The following is a 25,773-nucleotide window of genomic DNA, read 5'->3' as shown; positions in this document are numbered from 1 at the left end:
GCGCACTGGGATGGGAACGCACGTCGGGACGCCAGGGGCGGGCCTCACAACGGCTCCGCCCCGCGGCGTCCGCGCAGGTCACGTGGAGGCGCGGCCCATGGTAGCTGCGGCGGCCGCGGTGAGGGGGGTGGCGGTCCCGCGGGTCCGGTGGGAGCGGCTCCAAGACTCCGCCGCCTCTGCAGGTACCACGACCCCCGCGCCGGACCCCGAGCCCCAGACCCTCTTCGTGCCCCTAAGCGACTGCGGAGCCTGGGGCAGTCTTCTCCCTCCGCACTCTACCACGCCCCCTGGGACCGGTGCCCCTCTGCGTGTCGGCACCTCGGAGCCCTTCGTCCCTCCCTTCCCTTAGACCCTCACCTCCAGCACCTTTCCCTCCAGACCATGTCCCCAACCCCAAAGCGCCCTTCCCCAACTTCATCTCGGCGTTGCATCCCAGAGGACCCTCTCTGCTGGGCCCGTCCCTTCCCCCCAGGACCCAGTGGATCTGGGGCCCCACCCACCCTAAGCGCTGGGCCCCCATCTCCCCGAGACCCTGACCCGGTGCTCCTCACGAGGATCTGAAAAATCACCCCCTTTGTTTGTGCTTCTTTATTCTTATTACCAAGGACTTGGTATGAGTGGGATTTGTTGTCTTTGTTCTGAATTACAAGTAATTAAGACTAAGGTAGAACTCGAAGAAAGGGCACCACCAGTTCCCAAAGCGGCGGTGTTCGCTCGGGCTTGCTTGGCCCTGGCAGTTTCTAGAGGGGAGGGATTCTGGAGAACCGTGAGGTTGCCTCTGTCCAAAGGAACGTGCAACCCAGACACAGCCCAGCAAGCCCTGCGGCCCTCAGTGGTGCCAGCAGGATGCCCGCCTGGGGGGGGGGGGGTCTCTCAGTGCGGCCAGCAGCCAGAGTTCTAGACTTTGACAGACCTTGATCTGAATTCCCACCACCCACTTCTTAGCTGCGGGGTCCCGGGTATGTCACTTCACCTCTGTAAGCACCAGTTTTCCCGTCTGTAAACTGGGGATGATTATAACACTGTCTCATAAGGTTGATGAGAGAATAAGTGAACGGACAGGAAAAAAGCACTTAGGAGCCTTTTGCATAAAGCCAGCTCTCAGTTTTAACCCTGACCACCACAAATAGCCAATAGCTAACATTGAACACTGAATTATAGTGGCTAATAGCTAAGGTTTTTTGAGCACTTATGTCCTAGACACTGTTCTAAGTGCTATACGTGTATGACCTTATTTAATTATAATCTTAGGCGGGATCTATTATCCTCATGTTTATAGGTGATGTAAGAAATGCTCAGAGGTGAAGTAACTTCACCTTCACCCAAGACGCACAGCTCTTACATGGAGAGCCCGGATTCGAATCCAGGAAGTCTGTGGTTGTAATCACTACAGTAATAGTCCAGGGGCATGGTATTATTTTTAAATTGAGATAGAAGTTAGCCATTTAAAAGTGTGCTTTTCATAGACCCATATTCAGTGTGCAATCATCACCGTTATTTAATTCCAGAACATTCCCACCCCACAAAGAAATCTCACCTCATTAGCAGTCACTCCCTATTTTCTACTCCACTGTCCCCTGGCAACCCTAATCTACTTCCTGTCTCTGTGGATTTGCCTTTTCTGGACATTTCATATACTTGACAGCATGATATTTGTCCTATTCTGTCTGGCTTCCTTCACTCAGCAAAATGTTTTAAAGGTTTGTCTAGGTTGTAGTCTCTGTCAGTACTTCATTCTTTTTATCCATTGTTTGGAGTGACCATGTTTTGTTTATTATTCATCTGTTGATGGACGTTTGTGTTGTTTCCACTTTTTAGCAATTGCGAATAGTGCTGATATGAACATGGCTATACCAGTTTTTGTGTGAGCATAAGTTTTCAGTTATCTTAGGTATACAGTATACCTAGGAATAGATGCTATTGTTATGTTAATTCCCACTTCACAATGGAGACCATGAAACTGGATCTTCAATGAGCACTTAACTCAGCTTCTACTTAGCTTCCCACTAATTCAATTTAGTGGTCTCCTAAAAACTGGCAAAGGATGTTAAGGAAATTCCAAAAATCACCCTACACCAATAATAACTTTGTCAAAGTGCTCACACCAAATTGGAGAAGCTTCTTAAGTTTTTTCTCCTTAAGAATGAAATTTGATGGCCCTGGCCGGTTGGCTCGGCGGTGGAGCGTTGGCCTGGCGTGCAGAAGTCCCGGGTTCGATTCCCGGCCAGGGCACACAGGAGAGGCGCCCACTGCTTCTCCACCCCTCCCCCTCTCCTTCCTCTCTGTCTCTCTTCCCCTCCCGCAGCTAAGGCTCCATTGGAGCAAAGATGGCCCGGGTGCTGGGGATGGCTCTGTGGCCTCTGTCTCAGGCGCTAGAGTGGCTCTGGTCGCAACATAGCGACGCCCAGGATGGGCAGAGCATCGCCCCCTGGTGGGCAGAGCATCGCCCCTGGTGGGCGTGCTGGGTGGATCCCAGTCGGGCGCATGCGGGAGTCTGTCTGACTGTCTCTCCCCGTTTCCAGCTTCAGAAAAATACAAAAAATAAAATAAAATAAAATAAATCCCTATGCAAAAAAAAAAAAGAATGAAATTTGAGCTTTGAATGCAAAGCAGTAATTCTGTTTATTAAATAAATATTGGATATGTAGCGCCATGCCAGGTTCTGAAGAGGAGCAGTCAAGGTGGGTGTAACTCCAGCCGCACACCTTCCCAAAGCTGCAGGGGTACTAAAGATTGAAATCTGAAAAAACAAAACTGGGAACACTTTTTTAGGAAATGATATAGAAAAATATCTTTATACCCTGGGGCTAAGGCAGGATTTCTGAGATAAAACATAAACACAAACCATACAGAAAAAAGATTGATAAATTTGACTACATTAAATTAAGACAGTTTATTGAATGTACTATATAAAGAGACAAAACATACAGAGAACTGCTGGTACCTGGACTATAGAAAAAATTTTTATAATTCTGAAATGAAAAGAAATAGAAATAAGGCAAAAAGTAGGACTAGGCATTTCATGGATGAGAAGACACAGTGCGTAAATGTTAGAAGAATGCCAGCCTATTAGTAACCAGGAAATGTAAATTAAAACCTTAATGAGATCCCACTTAACCACACGACAGAAGGTGAACTGTTGGACATTGCCAGCCACTGAGGAAGAGGCAGTGTGAACTCACACTTGGTGGGTGTGCAAATTGGTTCAGCCACTTCGGCAGTGTCTACTCGAATACACAGATGTCTATGGCCTAACACTTTGACTCTTAGGCTTATCTCATTGAGAAACTTACACACATGGCCAGGAGATATGCATAAAAATGTCCATGGCACCACTAATTATAATTGTCAAATAAAAACCAACAAAACAACCCAGGTGCCCATCGTTAATAGAATGAATATATGAATATAATGTATTAGTACCATGAGATAGTGTGCAAACAGTGAAAGTGTAACTGACAGCTACAGGGGTATGGATGAGTCTCTAAAGCAATGTAAGTGAAAGAGACAAGTCCCCAAAGAATGCAGTATGCTTTCTTTATATAAAGTTCAAATCCAGGCAGAACTGAATGTGGTTATTTCAGAATCCATGCTAGGGTAATAGTACAACCAAGGGAATGATGATGTCAGAATTTAGGAGAGTGGCTACCCCCAGGATGGTGGAAGGGGATATGATCTTAGAAGCAGAGGGGGCTTCTACGAGTGGCTTTATTTGTGAAGTAGGGTGACTATGTGGGTGTTTTGTTTTATTCTTTCAACTGTGCATAATATACAGTGTGTCCGTAAAGTCATGGTGCACTTTTGACTGGTCACAGGAAAGCAACAAAAGATGATAGAAATGTGAAATCTGCACCATATAGAAGGAAAACTCTCCCAGTTTCATACCTATTCAGTGCAGTTCAATGTGGGCTCACCCAGATTTTTTTAGGGCTCCTTAGGTAGCTATCCCGTATAGCCTCTACAGACTCGTCACTGACTGATGGCCTACCAGAACAGGGTTTCTCCACCAAACTGCGGGTTTCCTTCAACTGCTTATCCCAGCGAGTAATGTTATTCCTATGTGGTGGCGCTTCGTTATAAACGCGCTGATATTCATGTTGCACTTTGGTCACGGATTCGAATTTAGTGAGCCACAGAACACACTGAACTTTCCTCTGTACCGTCCACATCTCGACTGGTATGGCCGTGGGCTACTCCGCTGTATACACGGTGTCACGTCATCATCTGCGCATGCGCACATGCTGCCACATCATCCTACAGAAACTAGGAGGGTTTTCCTCTTATTTGGTGCAGATTTCACATTTCTATTGTCTTTTGTTGCTTTCCTGTGACCGGTCAAAGTGCACCATAACTTCACGGACACACTGTATTTTACAACTTTTGTGTGTATTTTTCAGTTTTTTTAAATGATAAAAAAATTTAGATAACATTTCCTGCCCTCAAGAGACCCATGCGGTAGTTGAGGAACCAAGACAAAGGTAGGTTAAACTCTTAAGTAGAATGCAGAGCAGGGCAGTAAGTGCCATGTGGGCAAGAGAGTCAGAGGGGAACTCAGAGGTGGGAGTTCCTGCACTGAGCTGGGAAGGAAAGGGAAGAGGTGTGTGGGCCTCTGGACTTGGTGCATTGGTGCTTATCAGTCAGTGCTAGGATTGAACTGTGGAGAAGGAATGGGACTTCCATCTCTTGAGCTGTTCTTAGAAGGACAGATAGGATTGGAGTGCTGCAAACAAGGCAGATTCAGATTCTGTGTAAAAGAAGTAAGATTCCTAAAGAAAATGTTAATGAAAATAAAGTCCAAGCCCTGGAGTCTTACTGAAAAGTTTTGCAATACTGGCTGTTGGTGAGGATGGAGAGGACCACCTCAGGTGTACCCTAGTGAATTGAAGATCATAGGAATCTCTGAGGCTACTTTCTGGTTCCTGAATAGAGTTCAGGAGGTTTTGGTTTAAAGGGTGTTGCGAGCTTTTCAACGTGTCTCTTTACTGTCCTAAAAACTAGACTGTCCGTCGGTCCATGCATCTGTTTGTCTATCCATCTGTTCGTCCATCCGTCCATCCATCCATCCATCCATCCATCCATCCATCCATCCATCCATCTTAATTTCCTGTGGCTGCTGTAACAAATAACCACAAACTCAGTGACTTAAAACATTACATATTTGTTCTTTTACAGTTCTGGAGGCTAGAAGTCTGAAATCTGTCTCATTGGGCTAAAGTCAAGGTGTCAACAGGGTTGTGTCACTTTGGAGGCTCCAGGAGAGAATCCATTTCCTTGCCTTTGCCATATTCTAGATGTGCCTGCATTCCTTGACCTGTGATCCCTCTCTCTATCTTCAAATCCAGCAGCCTAGCATCTTTAAATCAATCTCTATCTCTTCTTTCTGTCCCTCTCTGACCTCTGCTTCTTCGTCACATCTCCTGTGACTCTGGCCTTCTTCCTCCCTTTAATAAGGATATATGTGATCATATTAGACCTGGATCATCAGGATAATCTCCCCATCTCAGGATCCTTAACATAATCACACCAGCACAGTCCTGTTTGCTACATAAGATGGCATATTTACAAGGTTTGAGGATTAGGATGTGGACATCCTGGAGGACCATTGTTCAGACAACTGCAATACCCGACTGGTGGTGCTTCGTCTTCTTCCCATGATACTTGCTTTATTTTCTTTGAAACATTTTGGCCAGTCTGTTTTATGTTCTTTTATCATCCAACCCAAGTGTCATTCTTTTGGATGGCCTGGTGATATCTGTGTTCAGCAGGACACTTTTCCCAGAATTCTTGATTCCTGAAGGTTTTTGTGCAGGCATACGGTGGAACCGAACCCACATTATCTCCGAGGTATGCCTGTAGTAGACTCGGTTGCCCTTGTCACTGCTGAGTCCAGTCAGCTGAACTCTGGGTCAGGATAATGGTACAGGCCAAAGCAGTTGTGCTTTGAGAAGGTGACTTTGCTGCTTGTACTTTTGACCATAATTTTCCCCTGACACTTTTATAGTTGTATTGTTACCTTTAAAGATTTTTTTTTTTACAATTTTCTATTTTTAGACTTTTTTTGGAGCAGTTTTAGGTTTACAGTAAAATTGTGAAGAAGGTACAGAGATTTCTCACATACCACCTTCTCCCACACAGGCAGAGAGAGGCTCCCCCATTATCAAAATCAGTTATCAGAACAGCATCTTTTTACCAAAAATAAACTACATTGACATCGCAATCCCGAAGTCCACAGTCTACCTAAGAGACCTGTGAGTGTTTGATGAACTAGCCCTGGTGAGTATCGCCTTATTGGAGTGGAAGGTGCCTCACAGACAGCAGGGAATTGCCTGCTCTTCCTGTTTTGGGACAGTCCTGACTTAACTATTTTCCATTTTCCTGCTCACTATTTTCCTGTTTGTCCCTTGATGTTTTAGTTTTCTGTAAGGCAAGAAAACTGAGTTTGATAATAACTTCTGAGATAGGTTGTGCAGAGACCAGAATTTACTGTGATTAAGAGTTGTTTTCTAGTCAATGATGACAACCCTTATTGTCTCGAAGAGAGATGATGACATAAAAATCATGCTCAATAGGATTACGCTGAGGCCCAGTAAAAAAAAAAAGTAAAAAAAAAAAAAAAAAAAGAGTTGTTTTCTAAATAATGAGTTTCTCTAAGTTTTAGACTAATACCCTCAGAGAAATGGACTAGTCTAATGTCCACAGCAAGTGAAATCCAGCTGATGTTGTACACATCCTTGTCGCTTCTAGGTTTATGTGTGTAATATACGCCTTTAAAATTGTGTTACCATGAGCTTTCCTGGAATTCAGTTGCTTTGGGGGAAGTCCTGATGTCCTCTTTCATTAAAAAGTCATTATTTTCATTTTTAAAAATTCTTTTGGTTTATTTTAGAGAGATGAGGAGGGGGGGGGGAGAGAGAGAGGAAGAGAGAAACATTGATCTGTTTCTGTATATGCCTTGACCAGAGATTGAGCGAACCTGCAACGTTTACGTATTGGGATGACGCTCTAACCAACCATATTATCCTGCCAAGGCAAAAAGACATTCTTTTCATCATGTACGTAAGGGTTGGAAAGAAAATTGAGAGACTAACAAAAGAAAGAAAATTGAGAGAGTATAAGGAATTTGTAATTTCTTGTTTTCCATTTATGGTCCATTAAGGCATGAACAAATGTGTGAAAATGGTGTGTCTGAGGAGCAGCAAGGAATCAATCCCAAAGCCCTGTGCTCTCCGTCCCGCCTTGCTCCATCCCCCATCCGATAGACTGGGTTGCAGACTCCTCACTTCTGCCTGCACTACTCTACCTCCTCTCCTGCCAGCTAACTTCCACTGCAAACCCAATTAGCTCATTCCTTTGGCCTAAGGCAGTGGTCCCCAACCTTTTTTGGGCCATGGACTGGTTTAATGTCAGAAAATATTTTCATGGACCGGCCTTTAGGGTGGGACGGATAAATGTATCACGTGACCGAGACAAGCGTCAAGAGTGAGTCTTAGACAGATGTAACAGAGGGAATCTGGTCATTTTTTAAAAATAAAACATCGTTCAGACTTAAATATAAATAAAACGGAAATAATGTAAGTTATTTATTTTTTCTCTGTGGACCGGTATCAAATGGCCCACGGACCGCTACCGGTCCGTGGCCCGGGGGTTGGGGACCACTGGCCAAGGGACTTACTCAGAGAGTATGGCCAAATGCTTTCATTTGGCATAAAAGCATTTCACCATTTGGCCTCCTCTGCCCCTTTACAGCCCTGGGTGCTGTAAGCACATTTGAACTTGTCACCATTTCCTGGCACGCTGGATTTTTACATTGCTGGGCCCTTGCCTCCTCTGCCCAGGAGAGTCTTACACCTTCTTCAGCAGTACCCTCGCCACGTGGCATTGAATCGTTTTGTTCATCTTTTAACAAATTCTGTGTACATGGGGTGGCAGGGACACCTGGCTTATTCGAGATCGGTCCTCAGCATCCGACACGTAGTTTTCTTCATTTCTGTTCTAGTAGTTTGGATTTCCACGAAGACTTTCCTACAGATCAGTGACTGTGCATGCTTAGGCTTCTTGGCTATGTTGTCTATTATTCATAAATAAATTGACGTTTGAATTTATCAGTCTTCTGTGAGTTTGGTTGGTGTGAGTCAGATCTCTTCAACTTGAGCTGCCTCTCGGGAATGATCAAGCTGCCTTTCTGTACCTCAGGGCTGAAGACCAGACCAGGAATGCCGTGAGCCCTCAGATTCTCTGTGTCTTTTTAAACATATAGCAATGGTAGTGGGTGTTTTTCATCGATAGTGGAACTATAATGTTAAAATATGGTAATAGCCTGACAGGCTGTGGCGCAGTGGATAGAGCAGGGGTCCCCAAACTACGGCCTGCGGGCCGCATGTGGCCCCCTGAGGCCATTTATCTGGCCCCTGCTGCACTTCCAGAAGGGGCACCTCTTTCATTGGTGGTCAGTGAGAGGAGCATAGTTCCCATTGAAATACTGGTCAGTTTGTTGATTTAAATTTACTTGTTCTTTATTTTAAATATTGTATTTGTTCCCGTTTTGTTTTTTTACTTTAAAATAAGATATGTGCAGTGTGCATAGGGATTTGTTCATAGCTTTTTTATAGTCTGGCCCTCCAATGGTCTGAGGGACAGTGAACTGGCCCCCTGTGTAAAACGTTTGGGGACCCCTGCGATAGAGCATCGGACTGGGACGTGGAGGACCCAGGTTCGAGATCCCAAGGTCGCCAGCTTGAGCGCGGGCTCACCTGGTTTGAACAAGGCTCACTAGCTTGAGCCCAAGGTCTCTGGCTCGAGCAAGGGGTCACTTGGCCTGCTGTAGCCCCCTGGTCAAGGCACATATGAGAAAACAGTGAACAACTAAGGTGGCACAATGAAGAATTGATGCTTCTCATCTCTCTCCCTTCCTGTCTGTCTGTCCCTATCTGTCCCTCTCTCTGTCACAAAAAAAAAAAAAAAAAAAGAAAAGAAAATGGTAATGATATTCCCCCCAAGATGGTGAAGGAGAATTGAATCGAGTTGAGAAGTGGGGCCAACCTGAGGTTGAAGCCTCTTGACACTGCTGTTTTCAACTCACCCCTGAAGTGGGGGCATCTCTCCTGCTGGACTCAAGCAGGAAGTCCCTGGTGGATTTTGCACATGGGGTTCTTCTCTCTGTAAAGGATCAAAGGAGTTTCTTGGTCCCCTCGGGAGTGGGAGGAACAAGGTGGTGTGGAGACTGAGAGCTGGATGGGAAAATGGCTTGGGAGGTGGGCAGGGACTGGGAGGTACTGCTTAATGCAACAAACACCTGTTAGGCTCCTGCTCTGTGCCAGGGGTTCTAAAAGGTACTGGAGAAACAGGTGTAAGCTTTGGCCTCAGCCCTAGAGGAACTCAGCCTCCTCGAGGTGGTTCAAAAACAGAACAGTTATAACGCAGTGTCTAGGGTGGAAAGAGGGAAAGGTGTACCAATTCCTTATTCTCACAGCACCGGTCCCACTCACAGGCTAGAAGGGGCTATTCCAAATACCGCAGGACACATCCGCCCTGCCACCTCTACCCGCTGATTCCTGGATACTTGAGCTCAGTGGGCCAGCCAGAATCTCTGCCAGCAATTTGAAATAGAGATGTCAGGTGGCTGCAGTTGTATGAAAGTGCAAGTGCTCTGCAGGTGGAACGCAGGAAGATGATGCAGAAAGATGAGGCCCAGAAGAGAGCCAGGTGGACACCAGGGAGAGAGCGAGAGAGGATGGCTGTGGCTGCCTCCTTTCCTGGGAGGCCGGCTTCTTCTTGTGTGTTGTGTCCTGAGCTCCTGGTATCTGTGCAGAGAGCCATCTCTGCTCTGTTTGAACAGGTCTTGTCCCATTTGATGAAATGTTCCTTAAGAAAAGAGGTGCAGGAACAGGTTGCCATTCCAGCCGGGCCTTTCTCCAGACAGATGCTTTTGGTGCCTTCCTTATTCTGAGATGAGGAAGTGCTTTGCTGCATGTATATATACACACACATACAATATATACATACACATAATTTATATGTGTATGTGCGTACAGGGATTCATGGCACAAGAATTTTTGCATTTTCTTAATTTTAAAAATCTTTGATCTTAGTGTTATGTAAAGTTTTCCCAGCTAAGCTGTAAGGGCACCAGAAAGGAAATTGTTTTATGCTGGTTTCTGTTCACAGACTGGCCTTAAGAAGAGACAGAACAGCATATTCCTGAAGGCCCAGGACTGGCAGAGGAGGTAAGAGGAAACCAGGGTAGTTGATGACTAGAGCAGAAAATCAGGAAACTTCTTCGTAGTCAAGCATCTTTCAAATTCTTTAAAACATTTTTTTATTTGAGGATAAGAAATTTAGTTTCTTATTAGTATGAGGTCATTCCATGAGGCATATTTAACCTCCTCCTTTTTAGCTAGAACTTTGTACAATTATCTTTCACACAAGTATTGCTTTGATTACAACCCATTGGATCTTGATATGTGGTATTTATTTTTTCATTGAAACCATTATTTTAACATCTTAGATATATACCCACCTGTTATTTAGAAGAAAATATTTAATATTCCAAGTATTTATTTGATTTTATATTATTGATTTTAGAGAGAGAGAGAGAGAGAGAGAGAGAGATACATCAATTTGTTTTTCCCCTTATTTATGCATTCATTGGTTGGTTCTTATATGTGCCCTAACTAGGGATTGAACCTGCAACCTTGATGTATCAGGATGATGCTCTAACCAACTGAGCTACCTGACCAGAGCCCAAATACAGTGGTCCCTCGTCTATCACTGGGGTTATGCTCCAGAACGCCTTGCAATAGGTGAAAATCCGTTAAATAGCAATCTTATATTTATTTTATTATATATCTTTTAAGGCTTTATAAACCCTCCCCACACTCTTATAAACCTTTTCCCACACTGTTATTAACCTTCCCCATACTCTTATAAATACTTCCTATGCTCTTAAACACTTTCTACATCTTAAACATATGTAAAATCCTGCAATATAGCGAGAAATACGTGATACAAAATTAGATATATACAATTTTTAAATCCATGGTACAGTGAGATTGTGAAAAGTGAACTGTGATATGGCAAGGGACGACTGTATCTAGTTTTTTTTTTAAATCATAGTTTTGTTATTCCTAATTTTATTACATTTTGTTTGAAAAACTAGTGCATGCAAGTGATTATTTTATTCATCTCACGACCTAGTATTTGATTAGTTATGACAAAGCACATGTACCCTTTAAAATGTTATTTCAGGAACTTTCAACATAGGATGGTTTAACATGGAATCTCAGTTTTTATGTTCTTTGTTATAAGAAATTAATGTTTTGGCTACTTCTTTGGGATCTTGCTGTCTATACTATGCAGGGACTGCGACCAGTGGGAAGCCTTTGATACCACGTCAGGTCCAGGGCACATCAGTCAACTCCTGCCTCAGCAGAGACTTAGCTGTGTCTTGAAATGGCAGAGCAAGGGACCCTTCATTCGCTCCTCTAGTGTCTGGAAACTTTGAGAGGCATTCATGTACCTCAGAAAAAGAATAAACAGTTTCAAGACAAATGATCCTACCTTTAAATGGGAGCAACAAGGAGAATTATTGTCTGTTGTCTGGTGGATTGATCAGGAAGAGTAAGGCATCTTCATTCCAAATTTTGTTGGTCTTGGTACTTCATATTTTAGGAAATCTTACCCAGTTTGGTCCATGAAGAAAAGTTACCCAAAAGGAACATTTAATTGTTTTTAAGTATTTGGTTTGTGTGCTTAATAAAGTTTATGTTTTCTTTTTGTGATCAGTTTCTATGAACAGATCCCCCTTATATAGCTTTTTATCTATAGGAAGTAAGTAGGGCCAGTGGTCACTTGCATGCACTAGTACTTTTCAAACAAAATGTAATAAAATTAGGAATAACAAAACTATGATTTAAAAAAACAACTAGGTACAGTCGTCCCTTGCCATATCACAGTTCACTTTTCACAAACTCACTGTACCGTGGATTTTAAAATTGTATATATCTAATTTTGTATCACATATTTCTTGCTATATTGCAGGATTTTACATGTTTAAGATGTAGAAAGTGTTTAAGAGCATAGGTAGTGTTTATAAGAGTGTGGGGAAGGTTAATAATAGTATGGGAAAAGGTTTATAAGAGTGTGGGGAGGGTTTATAAAGCCTTAAAAGATATATAATAAAATAAATATAAGATTGCTATTTCGCGGATTTTTGCCTATTGCAGGGCGTTCTGGAACCTAACCCCAGCGATAGACGAGGGACTGCTGTATTTGGGTCCTGGTCAGGTAGCTCAGTTGGTTAGAGCATCATCCTGATACATCAAGGTTGCAGGTTCAATCCCTAGTCAGGGCACATATTGTTATTTGAGAAAAACATTCTTAAATTACTTAATGCCGTATCAGCTTAATTTGTAGTATTGTAGCAATATAAAACATTTTGTATGAGAGATTATACCCTTATTCTGGGACATTTAAGAATCCTACCGCCCATCTATTACTTCACTTTTCTATCCTATTTCCTATTTCTTTTGTATGTTTTGGTAGTTTGTAATTTGGACTATGAAAATTAATATTCAGCACATATATTCATATGTATATTCAATAGTTTTTTGTGGGTTTTTTTTTTTTTTTTGTATTTTTCTGAAGTGAGAAGCAGGGAGGCAGAGAGAAGACTCCTGCATGCCCCTGACTGGGATCTACCTGGCAAGCCCACCAGGGGGCGATGCTTTGACCCTCTGGGACATTGCTCTGCAGTAACCTGAGCCATTCTAGCACCTGAGTCAGAGGCCATGGAGCCATTCTCAGCCCCCCCCCCCAACTTTGCTCCAATGGACCCTAGGCTGTGGGTGGGGAAGAGAGAGATAGAGAGAAAGGAGAGGGGGGGGGGAAGGGTGGAGAAGCAGATGGACGCTTCTCCTGTATGCTCTGGCTGAGAATTGAACCGAGATATCCACACACTGGGCCAATGCTCTACTACTGAGTCAACCGGCCAGAGCTATTCAATAGTTTTTTATTATTTTACGTAACTTTTAATTACAATATGGTATCATTCTTATATAAACATATTTCATTTGTGGTTAATTTATTTTCTCCTGCTTAGTTAATTTTTTACTTTTCAACTTGGTTGATCTCACATTGTAGCAGAGTGAGAGGAAATTCACTCATTCTTCCTTAAGCTTATATCAAGTTTTACTGCTATTGTTGGGTATTTTCTTAGTTTCAGGATTTGTTATTTCTATTTTAATGAGATTTGTATAAAAGAGACTAATCTCAGAAGTTTTATGTACATGTATATCTGCTTAAAGTCAAATTTTCTTTTTTTTTTTTTAATAAGTGCTATAATAGCCTTGTGTTTGTGAATATCTGAGCACCCTGTAATTTAATTGCTCTCTCTTCTGGTCTGATACTTTGTCCCTCATTGATAGTGCACAGTTGGATAAGTGGCTCCCTAGATCCCATATAGGATGAAGTTCATCAACCTTGTTCATGCCCAGACTTTGTCTACCTCTGCAGGCACATGTACACCAGTTCATATGGCATTTAAAATTGTTCTGTTAGCCTGACCAGGTGGTGGCGCAGTGGATGGGGCGTCGGACTGGGATGCGGAGGACCCAGGTTCGAGACCCCGAGGTCCCCAGCTTGAGCGCAGGTTCATCTGGTTTGAGCAAAAAGCCCACCAGCTTGAGCCCAGGGTCGCTGGCCCCAGCAGGGGGTTACTTGGTCTGCTGAAAGCCCACGGTCAAGGCACATATGAGAAAGCAATCAATGAACAACTAAGGTGTTGCAACACGCAACGAAAAACTAATGATTGATGCTTCTCATCTCTCTCCGTTCCTGTCTGTCTGTCCCTGTCTGTCCCTCTCTCTGACTCTCTCTCTGTCTCTGTAAAAAATAAATAAATAAATAAAATTGAAAAAAATTGTTCTGTTAAATGTCTGTTACTTTTAGGTACAATTATTTAACTCATTTTTGATTCCTTATCATCTGTGACAGCACATGGAGTACAGTAGGTGCTTTGTAGATGTTTACTATGTGAACACTTGTAAGAGTTGTACTGACTTTTGTTCCCTCACACAAGGGGCCAACGATAATGTTGTACAAATTAACTTGGTAAGATGGAGGAGTGCTTACCCCGTTGTCATCTGAGAAAACCATTTCATCAAGTTTGGGGAGTATTTCTTTTTAAGTATACACGTTCATTTCAATTGGATTGTAAGCTCTTTGCAGGAAAGGCCATGACTTAATATTGTTTCTATTTCTTCTACTTTGTCCACATGGGCAGTAGGCCTCCTCTACTTGCTGGTTATGAATAAAGCAAAGAAGTAAACATCCCCTCATCTGTTATATGAATTAAAAAGTCTTTGTATGTTATTATTCAGAGCTTGGAGCTCTTTTAGGGCACAGAGCATATTATATTTTTCTCTGTGTCACAACATGTAGCACAGTGCCTGAATTTCAGTAGGAATTTGGTAACTCTTGGTAGCTGTGTTGACTAATCTTGGAAGAAAAGACTTTATAAACTACAAATGTTAATGAGCTAGATACAGGAGCTACATGAATTTGAACTATTACCATTATTCAAATGCAAAATTATTCTGTTCTGATGTCCTCAGATGTTTTTCTTCTTTCAGATTATGCATGTTCCTTAAACTTAAGCACAGAACACCTCTCTTTCCCTTCCCTGCAGGTTGCCATGGCTGCCGTTGACAGCTTCTACCTCTTGTACAGGGAAATCGCCAGGTCGTGCAATTGCTACATGGAAGCTCTAGCCTTGGTGGGAGCGTGGTATACAGCCAGAAAGAGCATCACTGTCGTCTGTGACTTTTACAGCCTGATCAGGCTGCACTTTGTCCCTCGCCTGGTGAGCAGAGCAGATCTGATCAAGCAGTATGGACGATGGGCGGTCGTGAGTGGTGAGAAATGAGATTCTGATTCTTGTCTATTTTAACATGGGAATAATCTCTCCTGTTTGTGTTTTCAGTTGGGTGCGTTATTCAAGGAGTTACTGAATTTAATGTGATGTTTTCATGGGAACTTGCTGATACAAAAATAAAACTTATTACTTCTGCTATGATTATGTTCACATTTTCTTACTGCCAGCACCTTGGAAGAATTTTCCTTTGATTTTGGTCTTAGTCTCCCCTCCTTTGTCCCAGTGTGGCTCCCGCCCCACCTTCCTACGCCTTGCTTTTCCTTTTGCTCTCTGTTTTGGAATTGTCCTTACAAACTGTCACCACTTCCATAAATGCTTCGTTATTTTATTTTTAAATTTTATTTATTGATTTTACAGAGGGAAGTGTGGGTGGGAAATGAGAAGTATCAACTCATAGTTGCTTCACTATAGGTGTTCATGGATTGTTTGTTTGTGCCTTGACCAGGCAAGCCCAGGGTTTTGAACCAGTGACCTCAGGATTCCAGGTCAACTCTCTATCCACTGTACCACCATAGGCCAGGCAGATTACTGTTTCCTAGGAAAGTACCTGCTGGCACTTACTCAAGCTAGATATACATGTTTAAAAACAGTTTTCTACTGTGTCTCATCTTCAGCTTTGTTAATGTAAAACAACTCTTTTTCTACCTATTAGGGTAGAAACTCTCCCAGTTATTTGTATTATGACATTGTGCTAGACTGAGCAGTATTAGAACTTGTTTCATGGGGGAGGGCGGATGCATTCAGGGCAACACTAGAATCTATGTAAACATAATAAATTAAAATCAATAAAAAAAAAATAACTTGCTTCACTTCTAGTATAATTCTTTCCCTGATTAAGCCTAGAAACGCAAAGTGGGGTATTTAAGGTGCATTTTATTAAAGATCTCACCATGAAATGAGTGTGCTCACTTTTCCTGGTTGTATTATAGGTGCGACAGATGGGATTGGAAAAGCCTACGCAGAAGAGTTAGCAAGCCGTGGTCTCAATATCATCCTGATTAGTCGGAACCAAGAGAAGTTGCAGATGGTTGCTAAAGACATCGCTGACACCTACAAAGTAGAAACCGATATTATAGTGGCAGACTTCAGCAATGGCCGTGAGATCTATGAGCCCATTCGAGAAGCCTTAAAAGACAAAGACATTGGCATCTTGGTAAATAATGTGGGCGTGTTTTATCCCTACCCTCAGTATTTCACTCAGGTCTCCGAGGACAAACTCTGGGACATCATAAATGTAAACATTGCTGCAGCTAGTTTGATGGTCCACATAGTGTTACCAGGGATGGTGGAGAGAAAGAAAGGCGCTGTCGTCACTATCGCCTCCGGATCCTGCTGCAAACCAACTCCTCAGCTGGCTGCCTTTTCTGCTTCCAAGGTAATGTATTCCCGATTGGCAGTGAAATCATAATGCAATAGGACATTTATTACAATGGTTTGGCCCAATTTGTTGAGTTCTTTGTCAGCGATTCATGTTTGCTTATGCTGTATTTTTTCTGAAATGATAATAAGCAAGCCTTTATTTCCCTACAGAATCTTTTTCCAAGTTTAAAAGTCTTTTCCCTTGCTCCATTTTAACAGGCATATTTAGACCACTTCAGCAGAGCATTGCAGTATGAATATGCTTCCAAAGGAATCTTTGTACAGAGTCTGATCCCTTTCTATGTGGCCACCAACATGACTGCACCTGGCAGCTTTCTGCACAAGTGCCCGTGGTTGGTGCCTTCACCAAAAGTATACGCACACCATGCTGTTTCTACCCTTGGCATTTCAAAAAGGACCACAGGATATTGGTCACATTCTATCCAGGTAACAGTATGCATTCACTCTTCTAATTATGTTAATGCATTCTAAATCTTTCTAAACGATACATGGGAATTTGAAGCCTAAAGCTGAAAGATGAGGATTGCAAATTCTGGTTCTTTTTTTTTTTTTTTTTTTTTTTTAATAGGGACAGAGAGAGAGTCAGAGAGAGGGATAGATAGGGACAGACAGATAGAAACGGAGAGAGATGAGAAGCATCAATCATCAGTTTTTCATTGCAGCACCTTAGTTGTTCATTGAGTGCTTTCTCATATGTGTCTTGACCGTGGGCCTTCAGCAGACCAAGTAACCCCTTGCTTGAGCCAGAGACCTTGGGTCCAAGCTGGTGAGCTTTTCTTACTTATTTTTTGCTCAAGACAGATGAGCCTGTGCTTAAGCTGGCGACCTCAGGGTCTCGAACCTGGGTCCTTCCGCATCCCAGTCCTACGCTCTATCCACTGCGCCACCACCTGGTCAGGCCAGATTCTGATTCTTAAACCTGACACTCCTCTTTTTTTTTTTCAAAAAAAGAAAGTAAGGGTTTATTTTTTAGGAAATGTCCATGCCTGGAGACAGGTGAACTAATGCTCAAAGAGCTGGTTCCAAACATGACACTTTTAATGGTTCTGGTTAAGTCACTAAATATTCTTTTGTGGTATTAAGAACATTCAGAAGTTCAATCTACTTGACACTTAAGAGATGAAATATGCTGTGTTAATATAAATAGATGGTAGCGGTATAAAGATATTAAGACTTTAGATGGGAATTTCAAAGGAAAGAGATTATAGTAATACTTGAGAGGTCACCTCTAAGTCAACAGTGTGATTCAAAGACATAAAACCACAAAATAGGTCTAAATCTCAAGTAACATAATTGTCACATAGCTCAGTAATCGCAGCATATCCTTGGACTCATTTGTTTAAGAAGTTTAGACCTTTTTTTGCATGACAATGATTTGGGTCTTTAATATTTTAAAAAGTAACTATAAAATAATTGAAAATTTGATTCTAAGTATTAGATAACTCATAATTTATTATATAAAACTTGTGTATCTCTTTTTTTTTTTTAAACTTGTGTATATTTATCTGGCATAGTAAGTAGATGTACCCTGGTGTAGAATTCTTTTTTTTGATTATGTAGATTTCCCCAAATTACCAGCAGATATTTTGGGGGACTTTTGCACGAAGATCATTAACTTGACCAATACCATAAGTAAATCAGCAGTGAAATTTTACTTTTTATGAAAAGTTTTTTTGTTTTTTTTTTTAGATTTTATTTATTGATTTTTGGATAGAGGGGTAGAGAGAGAGAGAAAGAGAGGAAGAGTGAGAAAGATGGGGGAGAAGCAGGAAGCATCTACAAGTAGTAGTAGCTTCCTATATGGACCTTGATCAGGCAAGTCCAGGGATTTGAACTGGCGACCTCAGCATTCCAGGTCGACACTTTATCCACTGAGCCTCCACGGGTCAGGCTATCAAAAGTTTTAACTAAAAGATTCATTAATAAAAAACAGTTTTATTTAAGTGGTTATTTCCAGGTCCTCAATTAGTGGAGAAAAGCAAAGAAACCTAAAATAATTTTCGAAGCCACTAACCATGTAGTTTCCTGAGAAATGAAGGTATATTAAAGGTGATGTTTAGCTGCAGTAGATATTTGAACTGCATTTATAAATACCAGTATTTTAATTACAATTAAACTTCATTTTCTTGAGAATGTATGTATATTTTTCTGCCAAGAAATTCTGTTGAGCTAATTTAATTCTTAGAATAATTTTCTATACAGAGAAGTTAAACCTTTCCATTTTTTTCTATTTTCATTTTTATTTCACTCAAAGTATTTTCAACATTGTCAGTTTTTTTTCAGTTTTACATCAAAGATCTGATTCATTGATTGCTGTTTTGTCCATAGAAGAGTTCTCTGATAGCTTTTGCTGATGCGACTTTTTTTTATAATAATTTCTTCTGAATTCATTTTTCTCAGATTGCAAAGATCTAAATTTTGTCAAGATTTCAACTGTCTGTTTTTAGTTTATAAGAAATGTAGTATATGAAGTATGATATTCCAAACATACTGTATGAAGTTTAGTTTTGTGCTGTTTTGTTTTATAATTCTGTGTGTCACATAATATACATAATATATACATAATATATACATAATTCTGTGTCACAGAATTATGACTAAAATAAGAATGATAGACTGACTGTATTTGTTTCTTGACAAGATAGGTGACAGATTGAACATGAGGGATTGAAGGAAAAGAAGAACATATTCTCAGGTTTTTGGCTTCAGAACCTCAGTGGTGCCACTTCAATAGGCAGCATGAGAGGAAGAGACCAGGTTTTGGAGAAACAGGAAGAGTGTTACCCATGCTGGATTTGAAGGTTCTGGGGAGAGGAGACGTGAGGCGGCAGTTGCACAGACGGGAGCTCAGGTGCAAGGTCTGCATGGAGTGTAGGTTTACCAGTCATCAGTGCTGGCTGGATGATAAACTGTGGAGCCGGTGACATTATCCAAGGAGAGTGTGCAGAGGAGGAGAGAGAGCCTTCCTGGGCAGAGACTCGGGGCATGCCAGCATTTCAGGGGAAGGGGGACTGAGAAGGGCAGCCATTGGGTCAGTGGGAGAGGAGGAGAGTGGAGCATGGGCGCCAAGGGGAGAGATGGCACAGTCATCAGTGTCCTGTGCTGCCATCTGTCCCATAGCATAAGGACCAAATGTCTGTTGAATTTAAAATCTTGGAAATTCTCGGTGACCTTATGAAATTAGTTTTGAAGGCATTTTAGGGAGCAGCCGGAATGCAGAGAGTAGCTGAGTGTGGAGAAGATGGGGACATGGAGACAGTGTGCTCAAGAAATAAGGCTGTGCAGGTTGGGTCCGAGGAAGGAGTTCTGTTTGCTTGTTAGTTCATCTGTGCAGGTTCGCAGCGACCTGACCTAAACGCTGGAGGAAGGGGTGTGTGGAGAAGAAAGAATGTAGGGACAGGAGAAAGCAGGCATGGTTCCTGGAAGTTGGGGAGTAGGGCTGAGAGCACAGGGAGAAGGGACATGATATGGACTGCGGACATAACTAGAAAGTGAAGGAGGAGAGAGGAGAGGCTGGGAGTCCACTTGGAGGCCGACGGATCCCGTCTGATGGCTCAGAGTGAGGGTGAGGCGGAAGGGGTGTGAGGCTGGAGAGAGTGAGGACGTTTGAAATAACCCTTGTGAGAAAGGGAGAGGCACCTGAGGAACCATCGGGGTTGCTGAGCAGAGCGGAGGCTGGAGGCCCGAGTGATGACGGTAGAGGGTGAGAACTGATGGCTTTCTCCAGCAGCACTCAGCATGGCCACGTGTGCATTACCCTTCTGCAAGCCATTTCAAAGATGGCATCCAGAGGCATCTCATAGCATTTTACTGAGAACATTCTAAGTTTGGGTGAAAAGGGGTTAGTTTTGATGAGCTAGCACAGAGGTTAGGGAGGTTTCCTCACTCCACCCATGCCTCAGCCTTCCTCACACACATCCTCATTTCTTTACACAGGTCTGTAAACTGCATTTCTAAACAGTAGCAGTTACAGCTGACTCACAGCCATGACATCTTTGCTCTCTCAGGACCTTTCATGTAATTTAACAGTTGTACCTTGTGTATATTATGCTAGTTGTCTTAATAAGACTTTGCAAACAAAAAATTAAAAAAAATGATTTGGACTTTAAAAACAGCTAGAAAGGAGTCAAATGTATTTGCTTTTATTTGGGGACTTTTCTTATTTTCAGAAGTGGCATTAGGCAATATTAAATTGCCAACTTTGGAACACTGAGTAGGTCCCACAGAAAAAGGAGAGCGTTCCTTTTACACCTGTTTGTGATCCTTTACATGAAGGCCTAAAACATGCTGGTATGTGTCTGGTTGAAAAAAACAATAATTTGACAGCTTGACTAGTAGGTCTCTTGCTCCTGAACATGGAGGCTGTGTTCCAAGTGATAGGATCTGTGCAGAAAGCTCCGGGGAATGGGGAGCGGAGGGGAAAATCTGAGCTCTCCAATTGGCTCATAGCCTTTTCTGAATTTCAGCCTACTTTTGATGTATTTGTTCATGCATACTCTGTATGTTGCTGTTGAAAAGAGAAAACATGGCATTGAGGGAACAGGTGGAGCTCTGTGGAAAGGAGAAGGCCCTGTGGCCTTCTTGAAATGTGGGTTAAGGTTCAAGGGCCAGGCTGACCTCTGTCAGAAGCTAAATCCCTTCCCTCGGGTTCTGTTGCAGAGGAGGACCTGCTCCTTTCTTAGGCCTGGACACCCTTGATGTGCAGAGTAACAGGAGTCCTGCACATGCACAACGCCTTACAGAACCTCCCCTCTCTCTCATATATACACTCACACCCTCTTCCTCTTCACTTTGGGTACTCTTCTGCAGTTAGCGGTGCCCAGAGACTTGGCATTCCTTTCCAGTGACTGTTATCTAAACAGGCCAATGAGTCAGCCCTTTTAGTTTATCTGTCGGTACCCAGGGGATGAAATTTTCCCCTCCTCTTCCATTAGCTCTTTTCATCACGCTCTTTCCACCTTGCTCCCAGGATGCTGAAACCTCGTTGGGATGGGCCAGGCATGGTGTGCCAGTGAAGTCTCCATGGGCAACACCTTAGGAAACGATCAAACTACACTTTAATGCTGGTCCTTCTGCAGTAGGCAGTGGTCATGGATGGAAATTGAAAACAAACAGATTTTAGATGATGATTCTTTCTCTACTAAAGACTGAAAAATGTACTTTGAAGGGGGATCTAGTTATCTAGTCTGTCTCTGGTGCCTATGTGTTGAAGTGTAACATTTATAGGGTCCTCCTCAGGGACCATAAGCTGACATCATTTATCTCCTTGGATTTAGAACCTTTTGCTTTAGGACAGCAGCTCCAAGGAGGAAGATCCAGGTATATTTTCCCCCATGAGATCCTGGCTCTTGAAAGAGGTCTAAAGAGACCGTTGTCTTTTCCCCAGAAAGTGACCCAGGCTGAATGCTGGGCTCCTGTCCCTGAGGTGGCAAGCTGGAGCTTCTCTGGAACCTGCTGTGAATGGCTGCAGTGCCAGGACCATCATCCTGCAGTTCGTCATACTGGGACCCCTCCGGGGAACCTATCTGTGGTTCTCTGGAGGTGCAGAGTAACCGAAGCTAGAGTTTCCACACTTCCTGGGGCCTGCCCATCTCCTTTTCTTAGCATATAAGTGTTAGAACTTCCATCAGTGTAACTTTTACTACACTGACAGATCTGTCAGTATCACACAGGGTTTCTCCGCCTCAGTGCTATTGGCATTTGGGGTTCGGTAATTCCGTGCTGTGGAGCTGTCCTATGCATTATAGGATGTTTAGCCCATCCCTGACCTCTACCCACTGGATGCCAGTTGTGCTACTGCCCAAGTTGTGACAACCAGTAATGTTTCTGAACAATGCCGTATGTCCCCTGGATGGGGGCACAAAATGGCCCTGGTTGAGAACACTTGTAGCAAAACAACATCAGCAGGACTCCCTGCCTGGATTCCCAAGCCATCCTCATCACATCTCAAGACAAGATGCTAGGGTCTTGGGGTTTTGGGCTCAGTTCTTGTTCAACCTGGCTCCATTCAGCCTCTCAAAGCTGTTTTCTCACGTAGTACTAACACATGCATTTATCTATTTCAGCTGCCTTCTGGAATGATTTTGTAATTCTTAACCAAATAAAGCAAATTGATATACTATTCATGTCATGTAAAAATGGAATTGTATTACTGCATGTAGGTCTCAGTAGAGAAAGGGGGTGGGTGGGTGGATGGTGATCATGTTTCTAGTCCTGTGAGTCTAACATAGGGTCTTATGTAAAAGTACATAAACTCTTTTTTTCTTTTTTGTATTTAAAGTGATTGGTGATAATTGTTGGACTAAATCAGATGCTGATCTGTACATTTCAGTGTCAGTGGTGTCGGGTTCTAATCTTGTAACCTTTTTCTCTTTCATTTTTAGTTTCTTTTTGCCCAGTATATGCCTGAATGGCTCTGGGTGTGGGGAGCAAATATTCTCAATCGTTCTTTACGTAAGGAGGCCTTATCCTGCAAAGCATGAAACTGGATGATGGTTTAGGAAGTTTTGCCAATTCATGGGAACCTACAGTATTCTGACATGTGGAAGAACACATTTACTTTATCTTTTATATTTTATTACTGGTTATTTAGCATACTGTTGACTCATCATTTGCAAAGCAGACATACTACTTTTAGAGAATGCTGTGGAAAAACTTCAAGGACCATGTGGATGGCACAGAGTAAATAATGACTGAGGTACAAGAACTGATTGAGGAAACCTACACTTTGATGCTTTTTTTCCCCTAAGCTGTTCAGATGTTGTGTGATTTATGTTGTTCTAGGAGCTGCAGCAATCTGATAGTGAAATGTACTTACAACGTGACTTGTTACCGCTTATAATTTCAGGTGTTTTTTAAGGGAAATTATTTCAGTAAATGAATTGTAGTACTGCTTTTCAAATGTTCATCAGGAAAGACTATTTAAAAGTGTTATTTATAAGATTGCTGGTATGATTAGCAGTGGAAATCCATGTTGTGTTAATGTTGTATAGCTCTAGTTGTTTGATTATCTGTGTATGAAGTGCTGCTCTTCATTAGAGAATTATATATGTATGAATGTTGTGTGCATCTGGGCAACTTTATGGGTAAGTTAAAATTTTTTTGTCAAGATGTTTTAATGTATAAACTTACAGGGTATTAAAATTCTATATTATTCTTAATACTAAACAAGCTTACCCAATTGTGCTATAGGCTTGCCATGTATAATATTACTTGTAACATTCTGGTTTTTTTTTTTTTACTCTTCCCTGGAGTTAATTCATTCTTTGATTTGGACATGTAATGATTGACTGTGAGTAGTCTCTTGATTTATAATTATTGTGGCTAAATAGTGATTTCTCAGCATATGACCCAATTTAAAACTTAAAATTTAGTCTTTTTGAGCTTGTTATATCTGGTTTTCACATACTTTTCTATGTAATATTATTCCATTCCAGTAATAATTGGTGTAAACATCAAGTATTTATGGCATAGTAGTTAAAATACGGACAAATTGTGTGTGTGATATGCATTGTATCTGTTGAAATAAGAAGCTCATTCTTGGTTCTTGTAATTAATTTATGCATTGTAGTGAATACTTTTATTTGTGTGAAGATAATTATGCACAACCCTCCACAATATGGGTTAGCACTAAAACATACTGTGAAGTGTTTTGGTTCGGGTCCTATAAAGTCAGACATTTTGAGGATCACATGCCTAGTGCTTTGACTATTGTAAATCACTCTGAATATGACAATATGTGTAAAGTAAAAATTCAGACTTTAATATTGGGACACTGATGCAGAAGCTAAGTAACCTTATTGAAATCAGGACTTTTTCATAATTTTTTTTTTATGTGAGAGGAGGGGAGATAGTAAGGCAGACTTCCGCATGCGCCTCAACCTGGATCAACCTGGCAACCCCATCGGGGCGATGCTGAAGTACTGAGCTATTTTTAGCTCCTGGAGGCTGTGGTTCTGTGATGGAGCTATCCTCAGTGCCCAGGGCCACGCTCAAACCAATCATTCCACTGGCTGTGGGAAGGGAAGGAGAGGAGAGGGAGGGAGAGAAGTAGATGGTTGCTTCTCCTGTGTGCCCTGACTGGGAATCAAACCCGGGATGTCCATATACCGGGCCAATGTTCTATCCACTGAGCCACTGGCCAGGGCCAAAATCAGGACTTTTATGGAATTGTTTTCTCCTGAGATGATGTTCTATTATGAGTAGGCCTAAGCATACTTTTATGTTATACCCACAATTTTCCAGTGACATTGCCTCAGTATTTCCAGGTGTGACTTGGACTCAGTTCAGAAGCTCTTCCACTTACAAAGCAGGCCTTTATCATTCCAGAGGAAGATACTTAGATGTGATACTACACACTAGTGATACTACATAACACTGGAAATTTTGATGGAGTTAAGCTTAGAAACCTTTATTTGGTCATATTTGGCATTTTCCCTCATCCAACAATTAATTTATGGTCATTAAAGCTTGAAAAAAAATGGACTTCCTGCCACAATGACCTGAAGTTTGATGTCTAATAAGCAGCAGCAACTTTTTATGTTAGAAATACCAAATTTATACCTAAGGTGTTATGTAGTACAGCAATGTCTTACATTTATAGGTTAGGTATTGAATTATTGTTACATGATGAGAAGAAGGAAATCATGTCAGTGATGTTTTAAAATTATCTACTTGGCAAGGACACATGTAAATAAGCTGATTGGTGTAAAGTTAGTGAAATACCTAAACCAAGATTCTTCTTTAGGTTTTGTTTTTCATAAAATACTTTTTCCAAGAGTTTGTTTTTGTCAATTGGACCACTGTAGATGGGGTATCTTACTAAGAATGTGGGAAATAACCTTTGAAACAATTTGTGAATTGAGAATTTAACAATGAAAGTGGTTGCTTCCTACTTTGGAAGAGGTTTTGCTCCATATATTTGTAAATGGGTTGTCTGGAATGAGAGATACATTTTTTCCCATAGAAAAACAATTAATTAAAAATAGCAAAAACTGAATTTATTAACACCTGTGGATGCAGTTCATTAAGAGCCAGTAATTTGGCAAGAAAATTTTACATAAGCATGTATTTTGAAAATACTAGGTTGATTTCTTCATCTCATTCTCCTGATAGGTTGAGTAAGATGAAGGTTGACTTTGGCACCATGGAGATCACTGGCAGTTTTGCCATCAGCCATTTCATTGATTGGTGGGGAAGGTAGATTATAGTGGGTTCAAAAAAGAATGAGAAGAACAGGGAGACAGCAAGGAGAGACTGCTCTGTTGAGGCATCTTTTTGTTTTAACCTCACTTAAAATCTTGTCACATTTGGGAATCAGAGGGTTTAGATGGTGTCCCCTGTCTTTGAATTTGTGTGCCCTCTGAAACCAAGTCCAGTCTCTTTGTGTCTCTGTCTCAGTATTGGCTAAGCTGTTACTCTTTAAAACAACATTTAGTTTAAATAAAGATTTACCTTCCATGGAA

At 41.8% G+C, this 25,773-nt stretch overlaps 1 protein-coding gene and 1 non-coding gene across 8 annotated transcripts; both read left to right on the top strand.

The window, feature by feature from the left end:
• Window positions 1–77: 77 nt before the first annotated feature.
• HSDL1 (hydroxysteroid dehydrogenase like 1) lies at window positions 78–25,773 on the top strand. 7 transcript variants are annotated; one of them, XM_066349013.1, is made up of 7 exons: window positions 82–182; window positions 6,136–6,273; window positions 10,165–10,223; window positions 14,725–14,909; window positions 15,859–16,304; window positions 16,508–16,735; window positions 22,693–25,773. In XM_066349013.1, the coding sequence occupies exons 4-7, from the start codon at window positions 14,753–14,755 to the stop codon at window positions 22,789–22,791; spliced, it is 930 nt and encodes a 309-aa protein (XP_066205110.1). In that variant the 5' UTR covers window positions 82–182; window positions 6,136–6,273; window positions 10,165–10,223; window positions 14,725–14,752; the 3' UTR covers window positions 22,792–25,773. The 7 variants fall into 7 exon arrangements, with proteins under 7 accessions (XP_066205108.1, XP_066205110.1, XP_066205106.1 ...); XM_066349009.1 differs by having other exon boundaries at window positions 14,684–14,909; XM_066349012.1 differs by lacking the exon at window positions 10,165–10,223 and having other exon boundaries at window positions 14,684–14,909.
• Window positions 6,505–6,585, top strand: LOC136381634 (small nucleolar RNA SNORD115). The gene has a single exon (XR_010747121.1). It is a non-coding gene; the product is annotated as a small nucleolar RNA SNORD115 (small nucleolar RNA).

Source organism: Saccopteryx leptura, chromosome 9, assembly GCF_036850995.1.
Source record: "Saccopteryx leptura isolate mSacLep1 chromosome 9, mSacLep1_pri_phased_curated, whole genome shotgun sequence".
In the NCBI taxonomy this organism is placed as follows: domain Eukaryota; kingdom Metazoa; phylum Chordata; class Mammalia; order Chiroptera; family Emballonuridae; genus Saccopteryx; species Saccopteryx leptura.
This window is presented reverse-complemented; position numbering and strand designations above follow the sequence as displayed.